Source organism: Neofelis nebulosa, chromosome 10 (assembly GCF_028018385.1).
Source record: "Neofelis nebulosa isolate mNeoNeb1 chromosome 10, mNeoNeb1.pri, whole genome shotgun sequence".
NCBI classification, from domain to species: Eukaryota; Metazoa; Chordata; class Mammalia; order Carnivora; family Felidae; genus Neofelis; species Neofelis nebulosa.
Window position 1 is genome coordinate 54,018,243 of NC_080791.1, and position 27,979 is coordinate 54,046,221.

General features: G+C 42.0%; 1 protein-coding gene across 1 annotated transcript in view; it reads left to right on the forward strand.

Annotated features, from left to right (window-relative positions):
- Window positions 1-27,979, forward strand: part of GAB2 (GRB2 associated binding protein 2) — a 190,817-nt gene that overhangs the window by 131,782 nt on the left and 31,056 nt on the right. The window contains exon 2 of the mRNA XM_058687645.1: window positions 453-753. Within this exon, the coding sequence (XP_058543628.1) occupies window positions 453-753 (301 nt within the window). The remainder of the gene's footprint in view (window positions 1-452; window positions 754-27,979) is intronic.

Here is a 27,979-nt window from a genome sequence, read left to right on the forward strand (position 1 = left end):
TTTTTCTGCTGCTGGCTGTGTGTGATATTGCTTCTTTGCTTCCACTCACCATGACTTGTTGGGGTCCCTATCCATATATTGAGATGCTGTGGTTTTGCAAGTTCCACCCTGACTATCAGTACTATGAGTTTGAATCTGTATTCCAGCATAGGGAATAAGTGCTTGAAAATGTCTTAGTCTCCATCTAACTTCTTAATCTAAAAAATTGGAATGCCACATCTCATTTCAGAATGATAAGACCCTGTTCCCATAGTGAAGTGTTGCGCTAACACACATTCTAAGATCATCCTCCATTTTTTAAACTGTGGTGAAGTATGAAAGAGAAATAAGGGCCATGTTCAGCCTGCAGGTGCAACAGTCCCCATCCTTAACCTAGTGATTTCTGAGCACCTGTGAGAAGCTTTGAACGAACTAATGACCTTTTCCCCCTCTTTTTCCTTCTTCCTCCTCAGGCCTGGAAGAAGCGATGGTTTATCCTGCGGAGTGGCCGGATGAGTGGTGACCCAGATGTTCTGGAATACTACAAGAACGATCACTCTAAGAAGCCCTTGAGGATCATCAACCTGAACTTCTGTGAGCAGGTGGATGCAGGCCTGACCTTCAACAAGAAGGAGCTGCAGGATAGTTTTGTGTTTGACATCAAGACCAGTGAGCGCACCTTTTATCTGGTGGCCGAGACGGAGGAGGACATGAATAAGTGGGTCCAGAGCATCTGCCAGATCTGTGGCTTCAATCAGGCTGAGGAGAGCACAGGTAGGAGAGCAAACAGGAACCTTTCTCCCAAGCGGCAAGGTGCTTCCTGGAGCAGGCTTAGCAGTTGGGACTAAGATGAAGGCCTTCAGATCCCTTGAGCAAGGACAGCCCACTGCAGCTAAAAGCGTTCCTCTTTGGCAGAGGAGTAATAGGCAAAGAGTAAGACTGTGAAGGGTCTGATCAAATACTAGAGGAACCCCTGGCCCTAATTACATTCAAATGGGAAACACATATGTTGAGGTTATGAGGAAGCTAAAGGTACTTTGTGGTATTTCTTCAGGTACCTCAACACCACTCCATTTCTCAGCCCTGCACCTTTCTCCCCTTCCCTCAGCTCTCTAGCCCTCTGTGCTCTCTTACCCACCACTTATCCCAGAGGGCAGTCCTCACCTTGATTCCTTCTCTGGTCCACCTCTCCGTGTTCTAGCCCATCTATTTCAGACCATCCTGCACAGCTACACGTGCCACTTTTTTTCCTTTGGGTTTGGGGTAATTACTGTTGATATATAATCCAGTGTTCTTTTATATTCACTTGGGAGGGGATAGGTGAGAGAGGGAAATGCCGATTTATATTTGGGTCTTGTTGACTTTCACAGAATAGTAGCCCAACTTTTGTAACTGAGTTTTAAGTTGCAGAAATGCCCTTTGACAGTTGTTTGGGCTCATCCCCAAACTTGGGGATGATTGAGAAATAGGTTTTTATGTTTGGGTTTTTTTTTTTTCCTGAGGCAGACGGAGAGCTTAAATCAGTAGTTCTTAAACCTGGTTGCACAACAGAATTAAAGGGGAACATTTTTAAAATGTTGATGCCAAGGACCCATGCCAGATCAGCTCACTAGGAATCTCAGGGGTGGGACCTAGGCATAAGTGTCTGTTCACAGCTTCATTCTGAGTAGCAAGCATTCGAGGCTCAGCAACCATTTTCTGTAAATATTTGAAGGCCAATTTTTTTTTGCAACCCTCTAAAAACATACAAACTGGAGCTCCTGGGTGGCTCAGTCTTTTAAACATCTGACTCTTGATTTTGGCTTGGATCATGATCTCACAGTTCATGGGTTCAGCAGTGTAAAGGCTCCTTGGGATTCTTTCTCTCCTCTCTCTGCCCCTTCCCCACTCATGTGCACGCGTGTGCGTGCTCTCTCTCAAAATAAATAAATAAATTTAAAAAAATTAAAAAACACGGAAACCATTCTTAGCTCATCAGCAACATCAACATCATCTGAGAACCTGTTAGAAATGCAGATTCTTAGGATCACCCCAGCCAGACTTACTGAATCAGAAACTCTTTCAACGTTTTTTATTTATTTTTGGGACAGAGAGAGACATAGCATGAACGGGGGAGGGGCAGAGAGAGAGGGAGACACAGAATCGGAAACAGGCTCCAGGCTCTGAGCCATCAGCCCAGAGCCTGACGCGGGGCTCGAACTCACGGACCGCGAGATCGTGACCTGGCTGAAGTCGGACGCTTAACCGACTGCGCCACCCAGGCGCCCCATCTCTCTCTGTCTCAAAAATAAATAAACGTTAAAAAAAAAATAGTTTCTAAAGCCCTTTCTACAGAATGGGAGAAAATATTTCTGGGTCATATACCTGATAAAGGTCTAGTATCTAGAATATAAAAGGAGCTCTTACAAGTCAATAACAGCAACAAAAAGATGACCCCATTTGAAACGGGCAAAGGAACTGTGTAGACATTTCTCCAGAGAAAATACATAGAATAGACGGTCAATAAGCACATGAAAAGATGCTGAACATGATTACGCATTAGAAAATGGAAATCAAAACCACAATGAGATACCACTTCATACCCACTAGAATGGCTGTGATCAAAAAAGATGGACAATGACAAGTGTTGGCAGGGATGTGGAGAAACATCCATTACTCATCCATCCCTCTGCATTGCTAGCAGGAGTGTAAAATGGTACAGCTACTGCAGAAAACAGTGTGGAAATTTTTCAAAAAGTTAAACCTACAACCCAGTAATTCTCTTCCTAAGCATATACTCAAGAGAAATAAAAACAAATGTTCACACAAAAACTTGCACACAAACGTTCATAGCAGCACTATTCATGATGACCAAAAAGTGAACACAACCTGAATTATCCATCAGGTTAGTCCATTATCCAACAAGTAAACAGTATGTGGTGTGGTGTGTGTGTATTATTTAGCCATAAAATGGAATGATCTAACATTCCACGTTGTACATTCTACACATGCATGAATCATGAAAACATTGTGCTAAATGGAAGAAAACACAACGCATCACATAGTTTTTTATTCCATTTATTTGAAATGTCAGAATTAGCAAATCCATAGAGACAGGAGATAGGTTGGTGGTTGACAGTGGGAGAATGAGGAGTGCCTGCTAATGAGTATGGGATTTCGTTTAGGGGGATAAAATGTTCTGGGATTTGATAGTGATGATGGTTGTAAAATTTTGTGAATATACTAAAAACTACTGAATTTTGCATTTTGAAATTGGGGAAATTTATGATACATGAATTATATCTCAGTTTATTTTTTAAAGTTCCTAATTTGATTCTGACAGCCAGCCAGGTTTGGGAACCCCCGTCCAGACTTAGGGCCAGCATCATGAGCATGAGACCTATGCAGTCTCACAGGGCTCCACCCTTAGCCTTACACTTGGGTAATGCTGTACTGTCCCCATTTTGAAGTCCTTCATTTTTTTTTATAATTGTTTAAGGTGTACAGTGTGATGATATGATACATGTGTATGTTGCAAAATGATTACCACAGTAAGGTTAGTTAACACATCTATTATCTCACATAGTTAGGATTTGTGTGTGTATATGGTGGGAACTTTTAACACCTGTTCTCTCAACAATGTTCAAATATATATTACAGTATTATTAACTATAGTCACTATGTTGTACATTATATCCCCAAGACTAATTCGTTTTATAACTAGAAGTTTGTACCCTTGATCTTCATCCATTTCCCCTGCCTCTGCCCCTGGTAACCACCAATCTACTCTCTGTTTCTGTGAGTTTGTTTTTTTTTCAGCTTCCACGTATTAAGTGAGGTTATACAGTATTTGTTCTTCTCTGACTTATTTCACTTAGCACAATGCCCTCAAGGTTCATCTATATTGTCATAAATGGCAGGATTTACTTATTTTTTATGACTGAATAATATTACATATGCATTTATAAAATTTCCTTTATCCATTCATCCATTAGTGGACACAGATTGTTTCCATGTCTTGGCTATTATAAGTAGTGCTGCAGTGAATATGGGGGTGTAGATACCTCTTCAAGGTGATTTCAGTTCCTTCAGATATATACGCATAATTGGAATTGCTGGATCATATGGTAGTTCTATTTTTAATTTTTTGAGAAACCTCCATACTGTTTTCCATAGTGGCTGTACCAATTTATGTTCCCACCAGTAGTCACAAGGGTTCCCTTTTCTCTACATCCTTGCTCACAGTAATCTCTTAGTTTTTGATAATAGCCCATTAGCAGGCTCTCTCATTGTGGTTTTGGTTTTATTTGCATTTCCCTGATAATTAATGACCTGTGCCTTTTCAGGTAACTGTTGCCCATATGAATATCTTCCTTGGAAGAGTGTCTATTCAGATCCTATGACCACTTTTTAATTGGGTTATCTGTTTTTATTTTTGTTTTTGCTATTGAGTTGTAGGAATTCCTTATGTACTTTAGATATTAACCCCGTATCAGATATTTGAAAATACATATCTTCTTCCATTTCTTTGATTGCCTTTTCATCTTGTTACTTTTTGCTGTGCCAAAGCTTTTTAGTTTTTTTTTTTTAATGTTTATTTAATTTTGAGAGAGACAGCATGAGTGGGGGAGGGGCAGAGAGAGAGGTGACACAGAATCCAAAGCAGGCTCCAGGCTCTGAGCTGTCAGCACAGAGCTGAACGCGGGTCTCAGATTCACAAACTGTGAGATCATGACCTGAGCCTAAATCGGGTGCTTAACTGACTGAGCCACGAAAGCTTTTTAGTTTAATGTAGTTCCATTTGTTTAATTTTGCTTTTCTTATTTGTATTTTTCGTATCATATCCAAAAAACTCCTTACCAATACCACCATCAAGGAATCTTTTTTTCTGTTTTCTCTTGGGAGTTTTATGGTTTCAGATCTTACATTTATCTATCTATTTATCTAAGCATGCACACGTGAGTGGGGGAGGGGCAGAGAGAGAAGGAGAGAGAATCCCAATCAGACTTTGCACTGTCAGTGCAGAGCCAGATGCAGAGCTCTATCCCAAGAACCATGAGATGATGACCTGAGCTGAAATCAAGAGTGGGATGCTCAACCAACTGAGCCACCTAGATGCCCCTAGGTCTTACATTTAAATCTTTAATCCATTTTGAGTTAGTTTTTGTGAGTAATATAATATAAGGGTCCAGTATCATTTGTTGCATGTCAGTATCCAGTTTTCCTAGCACCATTTTTTTTGAAGACACTATGTTTTCCCCACTGAGTATGCTTGGCTCCCTTGTCAAATATTAGTTGACCATACATGTGAGGCTTTCTATTATGTTCCATTGATCTGTGTGTCTGTTTTTATGTCATACCATACTGTTTTGATTACTATAGCTTTGTCATATAGGCTGAAATCAGGACGTGTGATACCTGCAACTTTATTCTTCTTTCTCAGGATTGCTTTCGCTATTTGGAATCTTTTGTGGTTCCATATGAATTTTAAAATTGTTTTTCTGTTATTGTAAAAAAAAAAAAATGACATTGGGAGGGGTACCCACTTGTCTCCACTGAGTGTCCGACTTCAGCTAAGGTCATGATCTCTTGGCTTGTGAGTTCGAGCCCCGCGTCAGGCTGTATGCTGACAGCTCAGAACCTGGAGCCTGCTTCGGATTCTGTGTCCCTCTCTTGCTATGCCCCTCCCCCACTCATGTTCCGTCTCTCTCTCTCTCTCTCTCTGAAGAATAAATAAACATTAAAAAAAATTTTTTTAATGACATTGGAGCTTTGATAGGGATTTCACTGAATCTGTAAATGGCTTTGGGTAGTGTGAACCTTTTGACAATGTTAATTCTTCCAATCCATAAACATGAGATATCTTTCCATTTATTTGTGTTGAAGTTCTTAACTTTTGAACAAGGAGCCTCATTTTCACTTTGTACCAGACTCTACAAATTATGTAGTCAGTTGTGCCTGGACTAGATGTCCTGTCTTAGCAATTCTGTGATTCTATTCTTCCTTACAGATTATGAGTCTGCATTTACTCTTAGGATCTTTGGTATAATCTTTGTTTCCTGAATGGAATTTCCCCAAATTTCTGTCATTTATAGGCTTCATGAATTTTTTGTTTTTCCCTTTATTTTATTCCTGATGAAAGAATAAAAAGCTTATTGGGGAAAAAAGGGAGAGAGAAAATAAAAAAGGAATCAAAAGAACAGGAGGGAGGGGCATCTGGGTGGCTCAGTCGGTTAAGCATCCAACTTCAGCTCAGGTTGGATCTCACAGCCTGTGAGTTTGAGTCCCACGTCAGGCTCTCCACCGACAGCTCAGAGTCTGGAGTCTCCCACTCTCTTTCTGCCCCTCCCCCATTCACACTCTGTCTCTCTCTCTCTCAAAAATAAAATAAAAACATAAAAAATTAAAAAAAAAAAAAAGGCAGGAGGGAAAAACCATAGACTTAGCTCCCCAACCCCAGTCTCCAAGCTTTCATAAATGTTAGAGATAAGTCCAAAGAATACCTCAGCTTAAAAAAAAATAATAATAGGTATGATTGGGGAAGAAAGTAATCAGAAAGCAATTGCTTTTTTTTAATTAAGTTTTAAAATTTTAATTCCAATATAGTTAACATACAATATTATATTACAACATAGTGATTCAACAATTCTATACATTACTCAGTGCTCATCATAATAAATGTACTCTTTAATCCCCATCACCTGTTTCACCCACTGCTCCCCCACCTCCCCTTTGGTAACCCTCTGCTCTCTCTAGTTAAGAGTCTTTCTTGATTTCTCTCTTTTTTCCTATGCTCATTTGTTTTGTCTCTTAAATTCCACATATGAGTGAAATCATATGGTATTTGTCTTTCTCTCACTGACTTTTTTCACTTAGCATAATATACTCTAGATACATCCATGTTGGTGCAAATGGCAAGATTTCATTCATACACATAGACACACACATGCATACACACATACACACACCCCACATCTTCTTTATCCCTTCAGCTATCGAGGGACATTTGGGCTACTTCCGTAGTTTGGCTGTTGTAAATAATAGTGGTGCATGTATCCCTTTGTATTAGTGTTTTTGTATTTGGGGGGTAAATGCCCAATAGTGTGATTACTGGATTGCGGGATAGTTTTATTTCCAACTTTCTGACGAACGTCCATACTGTTTTCTACAGTGGCTGCACCAGTTTGCGTTTCCACCAATAGTGCATGAGGGTTCCTTTTTCTCCACATCCACGCCTATATCTGTTGTTTCTTGTGTTTTTTAATTTTTTCTTCTTGTATTTTTTATTTTAGCCATTCCAACAGGCGTGATGTGATATCTCATTGTGGTTTTGATTTGCATTTTCCTGATGATGTGTGATGTTGAGCATCTTTTTATGTGTCTGTTGCCATCTGGATTTCTTTGGAGAAATATCTGTTCATGTCTTCTGCCCATTTTTTAAAAAGTATTTATTTATTTTGAGAAAGAGCACATGCATGTAAGCTGGGGAAGGGCTGAGAGAATCCCTGCGTTGTTAGAGCAGAGCCTAACACAGGACTTGATCTCATGAACTGTGAGATCATGACCTGAACTGAAATCAAGAGTCAGATGCTTAGCAAACTGAAGCACCCAGGCGCCCCTCCTCTGCCCATTTTTTAATTGGATTATTTGTTTTTTGGGTGTTGAGTTGTATCAGCTCTTTATTTATTTTGGGTACTAACCCTTTATCAGATATGTTATTTGCAAATGTCTTCTCCCATTCCATAGGTTGCCTTTTAGTTTTGTTGATCGTTTCCTTCACAACAATTTTTATTCTGATGAAGTCCTAATAGTTTATTTTTGCTTTTGTTTCCCTTGCCTCAGGACACCCATCTAGGAAAAAAAGCTGCTACAACCAGTGTCAGAGAAATCACTGCCTCTGCTCTCTTCAGGGATTTTTTATGGTTTCAAGTGTCACATTTAGGTCTTAATCCATTTTGAGTTTATTTATGTGTATGGTGTAAGAAAGTGTCCAGTTTCACTCTTTTGCATGTGGCTGTCCAGTTTCCCTACACCATTTGTTGAAGAGACTATTTTTCCCACTGCATATTCTTTCCCCCTTTGTCGAAGATTAATTGACCATGTAATTGTGGGTTTATTTCCTGGGTTTTCTCTTCTGTTCCATTAATCTATGTGAGCAAATTCCTTTTAATTGAATTATTTCCTTGTGGGATTAGAGGTGTTCCTACCAAGACAAACATATCCTTGAGATATAACAAAAACTACTCTTGGTGCAAATATATTTTTTTAATCACAAATTTAAAAAGGAATTATTATCTGGATCCTTTTATTGTATAGGATTTAAGTACAGTTCAAATGCAAATATGTAGGACCACATATTTATCTAGGCTTGTTTTCTTTGGTAGGAAAATTGATCCATTCATGCCCTTATTTTGTGATGGTCCTTGTCACAACCACTGAGGTTACAAAGATGACCAGTAGAGTTCCAGTGCTCAGATATCTTAGTCTAGTGAAGGGGGCAGACCTCTAACCAGGCAGTCACGGGGGAGTACTGTAATAGAGGCATCACCAAGCATGGAGACACCAGCCTGTACCACCAGCTCAGTGAGGGAAGGGAGGAGGGAAAAGTAACAAATAATCAAGTCAGTATTTTTCCACTACCCTTGTCTTTTAAAAGATATATTCCCTTAAACCTTCAACTTCTTTTCTTAAGGGGGTTATTTTATTAGATGCCAGGTAGTTTCATTACCAGAGCAAGGATATTGTCTGTAACAGAAGTTTTGGATTCTTTGTGAGATCTTTCTGAGGGAGACAACAGGCTTTTCTTCCATCATAGGAGAATTTACTGTGTTAAAAGATCCGGCCACATAGTGGCTTACGTTTTAATTTAGAGACTTTCTTAAAAATGGATTATGTCTATAAAACCCTCAGATAAGGAATTAAAGCCTAATCACCCAAATAAGTGGGGTTTTTTAACGGAGAGTCAGGAATAGAGGAGAAGCAGGAAGGAAATTAACATTTGATTACCTACTTTTATTTATTTCATTTAATCACTTTTATCAACTGTGTTTCCATTCTTTTCTTTTTTTAATTTTTAATGTTTTCATTTTTAAATATAATTTATTGTCAAATTGGCTTACATACAACACCCAGTGCTCATCCCAGCAAGTGTCCTCCTCCCTGCCCATCCCCCACTTTCCCCTCTCCCCCGTCCACCATCTACCCTTAGTTTGTTCTCAGTCCTTAAGAGTCTCTTATGGTTTGCCTCCCTCCCTCTGTAACTTCCCCCCCCCTCCCCCATGGTCTTCTGTTAAGTTTCTCAAGATCCACATATGAGTGAAAACATATGATATTGTCCTTCTCTGACTGATTTCCATTCTTTTCAAATAAGGAGAATGAGTGCTTCTTCTTCTCTGCCTAGCACTCCAGGACCCCAGCTCTTCTCTGTCCTCCTACCTGCCTCGACTGGGTTCACATGGGCTCTCTGTCATCTGTCCCTGAGGCTTCCTTCATACAACACTGCTCTCGTTTTGCTGGGGCTTACTGAGAATAATCCAGTCTCTTGGGTGTCAGTGTCAGCAGCCTTCTTATATGGAAAACACCCAGTACTGACGCCTAACCCTCAGTGGCCACAAAAGAAAATAATTGGAGCTATATATTGAGCATGTACTCTATGTGAAGTAGGAGCTCTGCATAAAGTTTCACTAAAAATTCACATGAATCCTTTGAGGGAGGAACAGTTTTGACCCAAAATCACACAGCTAGAAAATGACAGCCAAGATTCTAGTCTAACCCAGGTATGACTTTGCATTATAACATGCTGCCTCTTCGGGTGCCTGGTGGCTCAGTTGGTTGAACCCCTGACTCTGGCCCAGGCCATGATTTCATGGTCCGTGAGTTCGAGCCCTGCATCAGGCTCTGTGCTGACAGCTCAGAACCCAGAGCCTGCTTCTCATTCTGTGTCTCCCTCTCTCTTTCTGCCCCTCTGCCACTCATGCTCTGTCTCTCTCTCTCAAAAACTAAATAAACAGGGGCGCCTGGGTGACTTGGTCGGTTAAGCGTCCGACTTCAGCTCAGGTCATGATCTCAGTCCATGAGTTCGAGCCCCGCGTCGGCTCTGTGCTGACAGCTAGGAGCCTGGAGCCTGCTTCAGATTCTGTGTCTCCCTCTATCTCTGCCCCTCCCCCACTCATGCTCTGTCTCTCTCTGTCTCAAAAATAAATAAACATTAAAAAAAAATTAAAAAAAAAAAAAACTAAACATAAAAAAAAGTTTTCTTAAGTAATATGCTCTTTGTCTCTTACCTCCTGGAATATAAACATCTGCCAGAACCAAGCCCAGATATTGTTGCCTCTTTGGACCTTATGCATTGGGCTAGAAGCACTCTCTGACCCCTTCCACAAGGGGTCCTACAGCTGGCTCAGGTTTCCCTCCTCACCAACCCATATTGCTCAAATCCTTCCACTGGACTGTCCCAAGAATTTAGTAAACTCTAGGGTTTTAATCTAGTCATCACACACTATTGCCAAATCTGTAGGCTGGGGGTAAGGATACCTGAATTTGAATCACAACTCTGGGGTTATATGAACAGGTCATGTGATTGGAATCCCAGTGTCCTTTTGTTGAATAGAGATAAAATTATCTTCTCCCTCAGTGACTCTGCTTCTCTCTGGATTCACCAAGACAGACCTCAGACCTCTAACAGCCACTTCGGTTTCATAGTCCCCAGAGGAGTATTGGCCTTGTGTTCTGTGCAGAGCTATCCCCTGGGGCTGTGCAAGGCTGTATCCCTGCTCACTGCTTGATCCTGGAAACATTCCATTCCATGGGAAGCCTCCTTCAAGCAGATATACCCTTTTTCCTTCTTTATGTAAGAGTTGTGATGGGACCCATTTAAAAAAAAAAAAAAAACACTTCTGTTTTTCACTTTCGTCTGGAAGAGGTTCTATGGCAGATGGAGTCTTAAAAAAAAAAAAAAAGCCTTATTGCCACCCCCAGCTTCTTCTTTCTACTCCCACCCTCCAACTCCTCACATACCCTAGCCAAAAATGCCTAGGATAAAAGCTGTCTAGGATCAAGAACAGACCAGGAGTGAAACTGAGTCTAAATATGGACATAAGGATGGAGGAAACTCTGTCCAAAAGGAAACCAGGGATGATGCTCCAGAAGGAAAAGCAATTCCAAGAATATCAAGAAGGTTTCATATCACATGTGTAGAGTCTGGGGGGGCGGCGGGGGGTGTGCGCGCACAGATGTACGCACAAGCACAAAAATAAGAACCCCATCTTCCTCTGGGAATCAAAATAGCCTTCAGTCCCCAGAGTAAGGGAGCAGGAAGCTTCTGTGAGCTCTGTTTATGAGCAGGCGAGTCTGAGTCCTCACATTTGTGGCCCAGTTGTGGGCAGCTGTCCCTGACCAGATGCACCACACACAAAAAGAACCAGCCATCAGCACAGAGCTTTGATGAATTATTCATGGGCTCAGGAGGCATCCACTGTTAGGAAGCCCTCACCCCTATCCTTTGAATCCTCCAAGGCGAGGACTCCTTCCCTTTGTCCCCTCCCTCCTTTATGTATTCAGTAACTATTCTGAGGCCTGCACAGCCATTTTTACATGGACTCTGAAAGGCACACTAGCTGTACTTGAGTCCCAGCTCTGTGATTTATTTGCTCTATGATACTGCATAAGTAACTTTATCTCTTTGAGGTTTCATCATCTATAAAGTGGAAGTGATGCTCCCTCTCAGTTGTTGAGAGGAAGGTAGGACAATAGTTGCACAGTGTGAACAATACCTGCTTGGTTCACTGTTTTCCCTGTAGTGGTTGTGGTGATGATGATTTTTATATGTTTAGGTCAAGATGAACAGGATTTAAGTATCTGGTGTCCTTAGAGAACTTGACAGACTACAAAACACTTATACAGTCTCCTTTCAGTGTAAAGAAACAAACAAAATAAGATAGGGCTGCTAGCATTCTTCCTCTTGCACGGGTAAGGATGCTAAGGTTTAAATGGTGCAGAAAGCAGTGTTGCTGAGGCTAGAATCCAAGGCTTTAACTCCGTCCAAGGACTGTGTGCTCTAACTCCTCATTAGTCCTAGCTCTGCTTCACAGACCTGTTTGCTACAGCTTCTTGCAAGTCACAAAATAGCCAGCAGGGGGTAAAAGCAGGAAGTTTCTACGTTACTGAGAACTGACCATTACTGTGCTGTCTATACATTAATATTAAACTTTGAGGGCTAAATTAGCAAGGTAGCATAATCTATCTTATTTGTTTAATTTTATTTTAATTCAGGTATAGATAACATATAGTATCATATTAGTTTCAGGTATATAATATAGTGATTCAACACTTCCATACAACACCCAGCGCTAATCACAAGTGCACTCCTTTATCCCCATCCCCCCCATCTACCTCCCCTCTGGTAACCATTAGTTCTCTATAGTTAAGAGTCAGCTTCTTGGTTTATTTCTTTCTTTTCCTTTGTTCATTTTTTGTGTTTTTTTTAAATTCCACATAGGCATGGAATCATACAGTATTTGTCTTTCTCTGACTTTTTCTGCTTAACATAATACATTGTAGCTCCATCCATGTTGTTGCAAATGGCAATATTTCATTCTTTTTTATGGCTGAGTAATATTCCATTGTGTATATATACCACATCTTTATCCATCAGTTGATGGACACTTGGGCTGCTTCCATAATTTGGCTGTTGTAAATAATGGTGCAATAAACATAGGGGTGTATGTATCTTTTAAAATTAGTGTTTTTGTTGGGCGCCTGGGTAGCTCAGTTGGTTAAGCCCAACTTCAGCTCAGGTCATGATTTCACGGCCTGTGGGTTCAAGCCCCACATGGGGCTCTGTGCTGACAGCTCAGAGCCTGGAGCCTGCTCCAGATTCTGTCTCTCTCTCTCTCTCTCTCTCTCTCTCTGCACCCCCCTACTCATACTCTGTCTGTCTGTCTGTCTGTCTCTCTCAAAAAATAAACATTAAAAAAATTGTTTTATTTATTTTTTTAACATTTTTATTTATCTTTGAGAGACAGACAGAGTGCAAGCAGGGGAGGGGCAGAAAGAGAAGGAGACACATAATCGGAAGCAGGCTCCAGTCTCTGAGCTGTCAGCACGGAGGCCAATGTGAGGCTTGAACCCACCAACTGTGAGATCATGACCTGAGCCGAAGGTGGACGCTTAACCAACTGAGCCACCCAGGCGCCCCCCAAAATTTTTTAAATAAAATTAGTGTTTTTGTACTCTTTGGATAAATACCCAGTAGTGTGGTTACTGGATCATATGGTAGTTCTATTTTTAACTTTTGAGGAACCTCCATATTGTTCTCCGCAGTGGCTGCATGGTTCGCATTCCCACCAACCATGTGTGAGAGTTCCTTTTTCTCTACACCCTCACCAATACATGTTATTTAGCACAATCCATCTTAGACTAGCTAAAAAACCACTAGAACTAGAACTCAGGGAGTGTCCTTAGCAATTCTTGAAGATTTTGAAATAAGGCCTGGGCCTCCTCCATATGCTATGTATCATTTTAGCTCTTTCCCTTCTTCTGACCCCCCTCACAGGAGCTTCATGGCAGTCATATGCCCAGCTCTGTGGAATAAGGACTTCCCAGAGTTCCAACTAACTGTTCTTTACCTCTACCACAGCTTTGAGTTAGGCTGCCCCACCTTTAAGTATTTTGTAAATACTGAAATTTCTAGTGATCCATGAGTTTCCCTAGTAACTAGACAGCAGAATTGCTTTAAGTCCTGAGTCCCCACTGGATGCTTTTGGGAAATCTTCAACCTTCAGTGGGAGACTATTATCAAAGGCAGGAAGGGGGTATCTTCAAACAGCTCCTTCCTTTCTAGAAAGAAGGACTGGTGCCTTAAAGGTCAGGACCCCTTATTCCAGCTGGACATTGGACAGCAGGGAGGACTGTGGTGGAGCCAGGCAGTCCACCCAGATGCCCTCTGGTGACCTTGGTCCTTTCCCCCAGATGCAGTGAGTGGGAGAGCCATGAATGGAGGAGGGCAGGGAGGAAAGAGGCCTTTCTCAGAGACCTCACCCTTTCTCTCTTCTTATCCTTGGGAGGACCATCTCCTCCCTTGTTCCCTCTCCTACCTTTTGCTCTTGGTGGTTTTGTTTTTGTTTTGTTTTGTTTTGTTTTGTTTTGTTTTTTGGCCGAGCTCAGATCCCCCAGCTCCTCTGGGGGATCCTTATTGGAAGCTTAGAGCAAACGTGGGAGGTAAAATGTAGCTTCTCCTGAGACTGACAAGTTCCTTGAGGAGCAAAGAACAGAGTAGAGACTGACCCGGGCCCCAGCCCAGAGGCGGAGGCTGCTGTCTGAATCACCCACCCTTTTTTTCCACTGAGACAATGAGGAAAATAAACATCCAGACTAGTTTCCAGCCAGATCTGAAATCCTCATGCCTTTTTTAAAAAGAAAAATGTTATTCTAAATAACTCTGAAATATCAGACCTTCATCCTCCATCTTTTTTTGTTTGTTTTCTTTTGTCTACAGCTGGGTCTGCTCACACTGAGAGTAGGTTTTGAGTTGGGACATGAACTCCATAAAATCCCCACAGGCACCCCTGTGCTCTTCTGGAGCAGGCTCTAGCCCAGGCCTCCAGGGAGGCCCAGCCCCCCTGGAAGAGGAGAAGGCATCGGGGAGAAACCCAACCCTCTTCTTTTCATTCTGAGCCTGGATCCCTCTTCCTGCTTTCCCTTTCGTACCAGACATGCCCCCTCACCAGCCCCCAGGCAGCCAGCATGGATTAGGTCTAGTGTTTACCTGCCAGAACCCATAGACTGCTAGAGAGGAGAGCACCTCGTCCCAACTCTTCAATCCCAGAAGCCTCTGACAGCTCTCAGACATCTCTTGAGACGTCCCCCCATTTTTGTTCTTTGAGTTGCTTCTGATTATCTTTAGAGAAGGAGGGTAATTAAGTATTGTTGAACTGGTCCCAGACCAGATTCCAAAGCCCAATCTGAGTCTATTTTTCTTCTAGAGATAGAATTATGACTTTGATTTTAGGGGTAAGTCACCTTGGGCCTCAGAAGATCTTGATTATTTAAACATCCACTCACATACAGCTCTTTGTAGGATTCTGAGCTCAATAAAATCAGTAGGCATGGTCATCTGTCTCTAGGATATGAATTGGGAGTCAAAGTCCTGGTTTTAAGTTTCAGCTTTGTTACTGATTCAGTGTGTTGATCTTAGTTTCTTCAACTATAAACTAAAATTGGAGACCAAAATGGTAATTTTCAAGCTTTTTTCTTTGCACTGCTTGTTAACTGTATCTTGCATGGAACATAACATATAAAACAGGTGAAAGGAAGCCACCTTGAATATTGCAGGGGACAGAGAGTCAAGTGCTGCCAGCTTGAGGTGGACCCAGAAGGCCTGCCCTCTCTCACTCCCATGGTGACCCGGGAAGGCTGGGACACAGTGTAAAAATATTGGTCTGCTGCAAACATGCTATAAAGTACAACGATAAACAAAAATAAAGAATTTAAAAAAATAAAAACTCAAGATGGATGATGTACTAACTAAACTGAAGAGACAGGGTGTGCCACTGACCTAAATTTCATTTTACATAGCTATCATTTGTTTATTGTTTGCTTTTATTCACCATCTCCTCGCCCCTTTTGTGGATGAAGTCAGTGAACAAAATTCTTCATGGCTGGTGAATCATATTAGCCAAAACACTCAGCCAAGACAGAGAAGGGAATAGATTTCATAGAATGAGAAAATTCTAGAATATGAGGTCTTGAAAATGCCCTTAGAGAGGGTTTAGTTCCAAACTCCTCAAATAACACAGTATCCAAAGGTCAAAGGAGGGGAGCTAATTTGCTCAAAATCCTACAGCTAACTGGCAAGGCTAGAATTGGCACCTGGGTTTCTTGGCTTCCAGCTAGTGTTCCAGGCTATGGTGATGGTGATAGCATCTAACATTTACATAAGGCTATATAATTTATAAAGTGTACCTACCTACACTTTATACACATGTGTACATACATACATATATACACACACACACATACACACTGATCTAGAAGGCCACTTTAATACAAAGAGCATAGGTCTTGGCATCATATAAATACATGAACCCACAACATTGATGACGTCAGTCTTAACACAGGTAAGTTAATTTACTTTTCTGAGCCTCAATTTCTGTATCACTAAAATAGAAACAAGACATTCTTCACAAGATCATTATGAAGATTAGATAAGAGCCCACTTAAATTACACAGCACAGGGTTTGGTACATGATAAGCGCACACTGAATATCTCTTAAACGTGTGGCACATAAATCGCCGTTGCCTTCCCAGTGATCTTCACAGCGGTCCTTTGAGTATATGCACCATGCTCCTCTTCTGTCCCCCATACTGAAACATCCTAAGTAACGCTGTCTCTATTTTCCCCAAACTCCAGAACATTTTTACTGAGCGTGATTAGTATGTTTATCAGATAAACCTTGCTGACTTCCTTGATTTGAGATACATTACACTTAATTTATTGAGGTGCTCAAAAACAAAGGTGTCTCTTTAAATGTACTAATATTCCTAATAAAAGCTAATATTTACATAGAGCTTACTATGTGCAAGGGACCATTCTGAGCATTTCACAGATCTTAACTCATATAATCTTATGAGATAGATACCTATTATTATTCCCATTTTACAGATGAGGAAACTGGGGCACACAGAGGTTCAGTAACTTTCCCTAATTCACACAACTAGTAAGCAAAGGAGCTGGGATTCAGACCCAGACAGTCTGGTTCCAACATCCATGCTCTTAACTATTAAGCCCATATCCTGAAATTCCAGATGCAGTCCTTGCCTCAAGTCATCAAAGTCCCCGTACAGAGTCTTCAGCACATGCACAAAGTCCTGGGAAAGACTTCCCGCTGCCTTTGCGCTCTCTTGACTTTCTGTGGCTTTGCCAAGGTAGGCGCTCTCCTTATATTCCTTTAAGAGGACATCATACAGAGTTCTTGCTGCTTTTAATTTAAACCTAAGCCAGATTTTCCTCACTGACCTAAACCATAGCTTCCATTTCCTCTGAATCTGGGACAAATGTTCTTACACCCACTAGAGTCCCCATAATTACAGTCATGGCTGAGAGGCCAGCTGTGGGACTTGACCATTAGTGAATACATTTTCCCTTCAAAAAATCCATCAGAGCAATGGCCCCCTGGACAAAGGCGCCAAGGACATATTTCTCAGATGATTGGTGATCTTAGTGTAAAAGGCTTTGGACTGAAGGACCAGAGGACTGGGTTCTAATTCTGGGTTTGTGGTTTACCTGCAGTATGAACCTGGCCCAACCACTTGTTCATCAAGCACTGTTTTAGACTCTGAGGCTAGGAGCTCAGGTTCTCTGAGAAGCAGATGCAAGATGAGTTAAGACCTGCAAGAGATTTATTGGGTGAGACACCTGTGAGGGATAATAGGAAGGAGTGGGAGAAGGGAGCAAAGCCTTTCAGTGGGGTACAGGACTGACTCCTGTGACAGAAGGCAAGGAGAAGGATTAGACTGCAGTACAGTTCTAGGACAGTTTCCTCTGGATCAGTGAGCGTTCTTAAGAGAAGGTCTCTGATTAAAGGAGTCTCGTGTCTCACAGGAACAGGCCTGTAGCAATACTCCTGCCATTTCCTTTGACACTGGATGAGAATGGCTATGGGGAGTTGAGGGATGCAGAAGGCCAGCAGCTGGGGCCATCAGTCAGTTCTGCCCACATCAGGAGACAGAGAGGCAGAATTTTATGGCCAGCCCACTGAAGCATCAATGGTGAATAGAACATGTGAGGTTCAGACTCTTAAGGGAGCTCACAGTCAAGTGGGAAGAGACAGATGAAAAAATGTCTAAGTGGTAGCAATAAGTGCTTTGATGAGGAGAAGAAGACAGAGTAACGTGATTAGGAGTAGCTTGAGGTCAGATGATCAGGAAAGGCCTTTCTGAGCCTGGGTTTCTTTATTGGTCCTATTAAAATAGTTTTGTTTTGGTTTGGTTTGGGTTTTTTTTTGCCCATTCCAGTGGATATTTGTGTAGCACTTATAATTTATAAGTATATGCTCCTCATCTACCCTCACATATTGCTGGATAATAGAATGATCCTTCAGCTTGGTGTGTAAAAGACTTGGGCTTGAGTCCTGGTTTGGGCATTTCCTGAGAGCTCTAGATCACTGAGTAAGTCATTTTATTCCTCTGAGTCGTAGTCTCATCTTATGTTAAATGAATCTGGAAAGATCACTGCCCTGCCAACTTTGTAGGGCTGTTATAAATGTCAAAGTTGTCGAGAGCAACCTACAATTGGAAAATAAAATTATAATAAAAATTTCTTTTACAACAGCTTCAAAAAATAAAGCACTTAATTAATTCAACAAAAATCATATAAGATCTCTGTGCAGAAAATGACAAAACATTGCCAGGAGAAATGAAGAAGACCCAGTAAAGGGAGAGAGAAACCACGTTGTAAAGTAGAACATTCACTAATGTTACTATGTTGTTTCTCCCTGGATTGATCTATAGATTGAGCCCAATCTCTGTCATAATCCCAGCATGCTTTTTTTGTATTAATTATACCAAAGCAAATGAGAAGGTACTGTATACACATAGGAAAGTATTACTGTTTTATCAAAGAGTATGTCAATAATAATTCTGACCCTTTCCAGTCATAATATGGTCCTTTTTTTGAGAACTTCAGGGAACCATGTTAGATTATTAGGTGGAAGCTCTTTTCACTGTCCTCAGAAGTAGAAAAGTCTACTCAAACTTAGAATGTTTATTGTTCTTGTAATGAGATGTATGACTAGAAAAAAAACACTAAACCTGAAAAATAAGGGACTTACATTCTTTCTCAGGACTACCAATCAGTCACTGGTAAGAAAATACTTGGTCTCTCTGGACCTTAGATTTCTTATCAGTAAAATAAAATATTAAACTAAGTGATCTGTTGGTCAGTTCCAGACCTGTGCATCTGTGATATTTAAGAAGAATAAACCATTATGGATCAGAAAGAACAATCTGGTGACTTCTCTCCAAGCCTGGTTCAATATAAGTTTATCGTGTTACTTTTGTGAACCCTTTAATTTCATATGCTAACCAGCGACTAGCATGTTGTTTGTGCCCAAGATGTACTAAAATGAAAAAGAACAGGATTTCTTATAATTATACTAATGCACTTTCCAAACTGGCTTTTCTTGTGATTCCTCCTTTTGATTTTTTTCAAAGCATAAGTTTGGGATTCATTGGTCTTGGTTTCAGCCTCTGTCTCCTTAATGATGAACTTAAATTAGATGCTAATATTTTGAAAGAGGACATGGTTACACAAACCAGAATGACAGTTTCTAGTCCAGAGGTTGCCAAACTTCCTCTGTAAAAGGTCAGATTGTAAATATTGTAGGTTTTACCACCATTATGTTCTCTCACAAGTACTCAACTTCACTGTTGTAGCACATAAGCAGCCATAAACAGTATGTAAATGAATAGCTGTGTTCCAATAAAACTTTATTTATAAAAACAGCTGGTAGGCCCAGTTTGACTTATGGTCCATAGTTTGCCACCCCCTATTCTCATGTAATAACATACCTTGACAGGCCTACCAAGACACATTTACATATGGTCTTAGGTGTTGGCCTTTCTAACAGTGTTAAAAAGATAGCAAGCACTTCTGGGGTGCCTCGGTAGGTTAGTCAGTTAAGTGTCCGACTTGATTTTGGCTCAGGTCATGAACTTGCGGGGTTCTTGAGATTGAATCCCACATCAGGCTGTGCGCTGATAGTGCAGAGCCTGCTTGGGATTCTCTCTCTCCCTCTCTATTTACCCCTCCCCCATGCATACTCTCTCTCAAAATAAATAAATAAACTTTAAAAAAAAAAATGCGCTTCCTTTTGGATCCAGCAGAAAAAACCTAGAGTTGTTGAGGCGTCAAGATACAAGACTGGAAGATGAGTAGGAAAGCTACATATATGAAGCCAGGAGAGACTGTTGTGACACCAGGACTGGAGGCAGCAACTAAGAAAAGCTGCCGGTTAGAAGTTGGGTCCTTCCAGGCTCTTTGCCTCTGGGGTCCTCTACGTACCTCACAAAGGCCAGTTGAGTTCATTTGTACTTCCCGGCACCAGTCCTGGCTCTGATCAAACCCTGAAGGTCTGTGAACACCAAGCTTAAGCTCTTCTCCCATGTCAGGCCACCTTCCACGATGGAGTGCTGAGGAAGGACCTCCCTCTGTGATGTACTGATGTGCAGGGACCGTGGCATCTCTTTACTCCCTGGGACAACCCTACAGGTTGCTATTTTACAAACTGTACAAACTAGGACTCTTAAGTTTTTTTTTAATCTTTATTTATCTTTGAGAGAGAGCAAGCGAGTGAGCAGGGAAGGGGCAGAGAGAGAGAAGGGAGACACAGAATCTGAAGCAGGCTCCAGGCTCTGAACTGTCAGCACAGAGCCCAATGCAGGGCTCGAACTCACAGACTGTGAGATCATAACCTGAGCCAAAGTCGGATACTTAACCGACTAACCCACCCAGGTGCCCCCAAACTAGGATTCTTAGATTCACACGCCATCCTTAGTCCCACAGCTAGTAAGCTAAGGTTCAGATTTCAAAATCCATGTTCATTTTCCATACCACACTACCTCTCTCAAATCCACAGTTGTACTTCAGGTAATGCTCGGTCTCCTGAGTCCCTCAGCCTCCCCACCCAGAGCAGAGCAGTGTAGGGTATTGTTCTGGTGATTTTTGCCACTGCTGATGATTCTTGATAAGCACCTTCCATTTTAGGATCTGACACTTGTGTTTCACACTGGTTGCCAGTTGTCTCTTAAGTGAAAGTCAGTGTAAAAGAAGGCAGGGGAAGCTCACCTCTTAGGAAGTTGGTTAGCTTAACTTACAATGATATTTTTGTGGGAAGGTCACAAGGGTCAAATGCATCATTGCCATGTGAGCTTGTGGTGCCCACTAGATAGACTGATTCCTATGGGAATACCATTAGGTTCCCAAAGTTCCTTGGGGGAGGGCGGAAGTGCTGCCTTGAAGAGAAATAGGGTCTTTCTAAATGCAGTATAAACCCGTAGAGCAGGGACAAGATCCGTTCTTTCTGATGGACCTGCAGCTCCTGCTGTAGTACCCACAGTCAGTGCTCATGACCCTAAGTAAATGGCAGGAGTGCTTCATTCCCAGTATGAATTAACTCTCCGAGCAGGATGCCCAGCCAACCCAGCCCCACTCCAAGGAGAAGGAGTAAAGTCTGTCACAAATGAGGTCCGGCATACGTAGGTGCATACATAGGTGTGGCAGGTTAGGGGAAAACAAAACTTGTAACCTGATCTCCTCTAAAATGAACAGGACAGTGCATGGCTAAATATAGATTGGCTGCCCTAAAACAGATATACACACAAGCCAGAAAACCTCACAAAGTGATAATTCTTCCCACCCTACAAGAATAGTTTACATTTGGATCCTGGAGCCATTCATTCATTTTTTTCTGACCCAAGGAAGAATAACCCACCGCCGTGGTGTGTTTATTGAACACCTTGTTCTCAATCAGACATTTACTAGGCACAGAGCATTGTGCTAAACACTGTCAGAGAAACAGAGATGGGCCAGATCCCGGCTTCTACCAGCTCAGCACCGACTTTTGTGTGACAAACTTGTGAACTCCAACACAAGTAGAATAAGCAGCAGAATGAGGTACTATAAAAGGTTTAGAGGAAGGCATGATTAATTCTAACTGGAGACCTTAAGGAGAGCCTGGAATTTGCTCTGGCCTGTAGTTTCCCTCTCTAAAGTGAGGATCCCAAGGGCAGAGATGGTTATGTAAGGATATGTGGCATGCCTCTCGGCTACAGTCACTCTCTTTCCCTCCCCTGCACCCTTCACAAAATCAATTTCTGCTAAAGCGTACTGAGAGATCCTATATGTCAAGGTCAGGATGTTCTGACTTGGCTCTCAGAGCCCTTTGGAGCAGGCGGAGGAGTGGGGGAAGTGTTCTTTCTCAGATCCTTCCCCAGAGAAGGGGACGCATCAGGCAGCCTAGTCCTACAGGGTAGTCTCACAGGGTCTTATGTTACTGCCTGTCTCTGCCTCCCCTTTTTTCTTTCTCTGTTTTGTAGTTTTTATAAACCACTAGAAGATGTATTTTTGAGCTTGGGGAATTATTTATACTAGTCTTTAGTAGTTTGGTGCAGCGAATGTTTACTTACCATGCAAATGTGAGTAACATAATAAACTCATGACAAAATAACAGTCCTGCCAGTCAGTGTCCTGGTGATGAGATACCCTGACTTGATTGCCTCTCCCCTCCCCTGCACGTTATGGGGAGTACATCTTCATTCACACTGATACATCGTTCTTTCCGTGTGGTAGAAGGACCCCTGAAGGAGGAGATCTGAATTCTTATTCCAGGATTCAGGTCTGCCCTACCATGTGGCTTTGGACAAGGAGCCTCACCTTTCTGGGCCACAGTTTCTCCAATCGGAAATGAGAGATGTGGGTGAGTGGGAAGGACAGTGGTGATAAACGAGCAGTTAGACTCCAGGGCCCTTTCTAGTTGCCATATTATGTGAGTTATCATATAGAGTGAAGCTATTTTGTGTTTGGCCTTAAATTTATGAATAATTCCTCTAATTATGATGTGTGCCGGATGATTGTGAGGATTATTCACCTTAAATAATTTCTTGTGATTGTGAGTTAAAATGAACTGTTGATCCAGTCTTGCCCTCAGCACCTGTCAGCATGCTTTTGTTTTTAGAATTCTCCACCCTCTGGTCCCTGTTCTTTGGTTAGCTTTCTCCAGGGGGCCACTCACCCTGTAGAATCCTATACTATTCTCTTTTCAAAATGTGTTCATTGACTGCCTTCTCTTTGGCATTTGACAACATGAAAAATGAGGTGCAGAGAGATTAAAAGTTTTGCTTAGGTCCCTGTTGTAAAATGGTTTCTGACCCATGTTTCTGAACCCACATCAGGGCCTTTTCTGTAACACATTGTTCCTTTTGGACCCTAGATAGATGATAGAAAAAGCCAGTGAGAACAAGGGTGGCTTTCAGTTTGTAATTTTGATGATGCAAAAAAAAAAAAGATTTTTGGAAGAATTTGTGTTCTCATTTGGGTCTCTGAGTTTGCTTTGCCCCTGATTTTTCAGTTGACCTTAATTCTTCTACCTGTGTCCTGGAATTAAGAACCAGAAATTATTGGGGTGCCTGGGTGTATCATTTGGTTAAGCATCCAATTCTTGATTTGGGCTCAGGTCATGATCTCACAGTCATGGGATTGAGCCCCATGTTGGGCTTTGTGCTGACTATGTGGAGCCTGCTTGGGATTCTCTCTCCCTCTCTCTGCCCCTCCCTCCAATGCATGCTCTCTCTTTCTCTCAAAATAAATAAACAAACATTTAAAAAAACAAAAATAAATAAAATAAAAAGAGCCAGAGATTATTAAAAGCAAAACCAGTTGATCTTATTCTATCTCTGTGTAAATATGTCTCATTAGGTCTTACATGGAACAGCTCTCTTACGTTTCCCAAAGATGGCTTTTATGTATATCCCTGACCTAATCCAAGTTCTTCCTTTTTTGAATAGAGAAAATGAGTCCCAGGAAGGTGAAATGGCATGCCCAAGATCACTCAGCCGGTTAGAGCAGAGCTTGGCCTAGGCTGTCATTCTGTTAGTTGACTCTGCCTTTCATAAAGCTAATACCGTTCCTCACTCAGGGATCTCGTGGGAGCTCTTTTCTCTACATGAACGAAAAGAATTGGCTTTGAAGAAAGTGAGATCTGTTTCAGATAGGTTCTGATGCTTTCTAGCTGTGTGACCCCAGAGCTCATTATTAACTTCTCTGAGCTTCAGTTTCTTCATCCAAAAAGAAGGGAAAAAAACGGAAATAATAATTTCTACCTCGCAGAGTAGACTAGACACACATAGTAGGTGCTTAGTAAATGGCAGCAGTGATTATTATAGTCAGTATTGTCCTTTTTGGTCTCCTTCCACATGTAACATACAAGTTATAGTTGGAACTGAAACAGACAACAGTTACCTTCCACGCGTTCTCTGTTGCTTGGAAAGCTCCTCCATACCTCTCGGCCCATTTCAAGGTGGCAGCATTTCCACACGTATTACGGAATCAGAGCAGGCACTTTGCTAAATGCTTCATATGTATGATCTCAAACTACATGGCAGCCCTGGAAAACTATGTATTTTACCTGTTGAACAGGTGAGGAACAAAGAGGTTTGTGTAACTGTCCAAGGCCACAGAGCAAGGACTTAGCAGATCCAGGCTTTGAATCCAGCCTGGGTCCCAGCATGTGCTTTGGTCTACCACTTCATGGGTTCTGATACCCACTGAGTCTTGGGGCAGGGATTTGGGGAGAGAGAAGGATAAAGATGAAAAGGGCATTGAGATAAGGGAACCAGTCATTATTTGGCCAGTCATCTTTTCCAGAAACTCCCGCCAACTGCCCCTTTCCTGCTCCTGTTATCACTAGCCAGTTGATGGCTGGGCTGGGCAGGGCTGGGTTGGGCTGGGCCCCTCTACTAAAATCCTTCAGAGCTTTCCTGTTCTAGAGTTTTGCAAGAAGGTGGGCGGAGTGTTTGTGCACTGGGCAGGCTTCCCAGGGGTGATTGTGGAAAGGAAGGGGAGTGATTTTTAGGGCCCTAAAAAGAAGCCAGGAAGAAGAGGAAAAAATAAAACCCTTTTTAAAAGAAAACAAATTGACTCAAGCATTTTCTGGCATTATCTTTAGTCTAGACATGGAGATAGAAGCCCAGGCCTGGAGTCTGGAAACGTCCATTTTCTTCTTGCTATATAACTGACCTTCCTAATGACCCAAGACACATCATTACACCAGCGTTATAGCCACATACCAAAAACAGCCCAGCCACACGCCTTTAGCATTCTTTTCTTCCCTTCAAGAGGTAGCCAAGCAATAAAAACAAATCCTATGCACGTTTTATGCAACTGCATGGATTTGTTTTCACACCTGTGGGGTTTTTTTTAATTTTTTTTAACATTTATTTATTTTTGAGACAGAGAGAGAGCATGAACGGGGGGAGGGTCCGAGAGAGAGGGAGACACAGAATCCGAAGCAGGCTCCAGGCTCTGAGCCGTCAGCACAGAGCCCGACGCGGGGCTTGAACTCACGGACCGTGAGATCGTGAGCTGAGCCGAAGTTGGCCGCTTAACCGACTGAGCCACCCAGGCGCCCTTCTGTGGGTTTTTTTAGTCACCTTTTACACTTTGGGTCTTTTGACCCCAAACGTGACTTCTTGATATTTTGTTTTGTTGAAATTCCTACTGTCTTGCCATGATTGTGGGGTGAACCCCCCTGAACAATAAGGTTGGAGGACAGGCAGGGAACTGAAGATAGGAAAGGGAGAATGTCTCTTACTCAATCTATTTTAGTAAGGAGTGTTCAGTATTCTCTTTAGAGAGGAAATAAGCTAAAGGTCAGATGTATTTAATTAGACCATTAATCTCTTGCACATAATTAACACTTCATACTTTGCAAAGTGTTTATACGTGTGTGTGTGTGTGTGTGTTTAAATGCACATACCATACATCACCCATTTAAAGTGTACAAGTCATTGTTTTTTTAGCATGTTCACAGGGTTGTGCAACCGTCACCACCATCTAATTCTGGAACATTTTCATTACCCCAAAAAGAAACCCCTTACTCATTAGCATTCACTCCCCATGCCCACTCCCCCATCCCACCCCCACCCCTGGGAAACCACTAGTCTGCTTGCTATCTTTATGGATGTGCTGATTCTAGACATTTCACATAAATAAAGCCATATAATTTATAGTCTTTTACACTGGCTTCTTTTACTTCGCACAGTGTTTTGGAGATTCATCCTGTTGGGACATGTATTAGTATTTCATATGGCTGAATAATATTCCATTGTATAGCTATATCGCATTTTGTTTATCCAGTCTCTATCTCTGTCATCACAATGGTGTTCTCCCTATGTGTCTTTGTCTGCTGTTCTTTTAAGTACACCCATCACTATGACCTCATTTTAACTAATTAGATCTGCAAAGATGCTATTTTCAAACAAGGTCACAATCTGAGGTTCCATGTAAAAGTGAGTTTTGGGGGGGACACTATAGCAAGCAGAAATGAGATTTTGGCAAGGTTTAATCCCAAAACAGCTTCAAAAGAGCTTTTCTGGAGTGGCAGATCATTATGGAGGTGACTGATTTCATAGACATGGCTTTATATTTGTAGAATGGAGTTCCAAGTGGGCCCAACTCATCATAACCCCTACTTCATCTTATTAGCAGACCTTGAAAGCCTCTCCTATTTTGACCACAAGAAACAAGCATATTTGGTTTTGTTCTAGTAAAAATTATTTTATTCATTCAACAAGTATATATTCAGTACCCACTGTGATCTGGAACTGCTTTAGGCAGCAGGAATACAGAAGTGACTAGAATACCTTTTGAGAATTTACAGCATGCAGAGTTGTCCCGACCCTTTGTGCAGTTCATTCTTACGACCATCTTATGTCTTGTTGCATTCTTATGACCATCTTATTGCAAACTGAGACTCAGGTGAAGTGGTTTCTCCAGCTCTGCAGATTTCTCAGATTTGATCCACAGCCTGAGCAGAGGGCTCCAGCCACGAGGACAGGTCACTCCTCTTTGTATACAGATCCACAGTCCAAGCATGCAACGTAGGGGGCATGCGGGATATATGGGTGCCAGGCAGGAGAAGTAGATTGTGACAGAATGGCCTTTCTTGTCAGACTTGGGAACCTGAACTTTATTCCGAAGGCAGTGAGGAATCAGTGAACGTTATTGAGGGAGTGTGGCCTGATGCTACATGCTTCGTTTGTCTAACCAACACATGTTTATGGACTTGTGTCACATCCTGGGCTTGATGCAAGGGATAAAAGTGTTAGAAAAGAGACAGTGTCTCTGCCCTCACTGAGCTTACAACCAGATATATGGAGTGATAGGACAGAAAAGTTACTATTTTCCTAAAATTCTGTTTGAAACACAAGGAAGGATTGGTCAGAAATAAGGTTAAAGAAATAAACAGGAAAAATGGTTTTAAAAAGAGAGAGCTTTGTACGTTGTCCTGAGGATAACAGGGATCCACTGAAGAATTTTAAGCAGGGCAGGGACATAGTGACATGGTGCGGTTGTTGACAAACAGAGAGGGGTTGTAGTAACACCTACATTTCCGGCTCAGCTGATTGGATGGTGATGTTGATGTACTTCACGGAGAAGCAGGACACAGGAGGAGGAGGAGATCACTGAGCTTGACCTGCTTGTGGGACATCTGAATGGAGATGCCCAACAGGCATCTTAGATGAGAGCCCAGGAAAGAGAACAGAGTTAAAGATGGATTTTCTGAGAGTTGTCATCACCTGGCTGGAAGAGAACACCCCGGGAGAGTGTCCTGAGTCAGTGATGATAGAGGAGGCTCTGGGGTGAAACCCTGAAAAATGCATCCACTGAAAGGGTGGCAGAGGTAGAGGAGTCCAAAAAGACCACAGGGGAAGGTAGAAACACACCAGAGGCTTCCTCTTGGCACCTTCCCTATGTCTTCTCAGGCCGCAGCTTTGCCCATCCCTGGCTCCATGGCTACTCCATCCCCTAGCATAAACCCTCTCCCCTCTGCCATTAGAGAGTTCATCTTGCAAATCTAATGGAGTAATGAAGCCATTGATTCTGTTAACAAACATCCAGTTCACTACAAGACCTGTAATGGGAATTCATTTTGGAGGTCAATACAGCTGTCGATGGAACAGTTTTTCCCCAGAGGCCCATGGCTTTTCTGTTGTACACAGGCAGAAGTTGTTCTGCCTCGCATCAGTAAAGACTGGGGACTAATTAATGTGATAGAGCACTAACAAGCTGGTGATCCTGCCTAGGGCCATGAGAAGTGTACTAAAATAGGTCAGATGATGGGGAGTAGAAACAGAAGTATGTCCCCTCTGAAAAGATTTGACTAGCCCTAGCAAGCCCCCATCACCACCCCTGAAATGTCATCCCCCACTAGCTATCACATCACCAGCAATTACATCTTTAAAACTT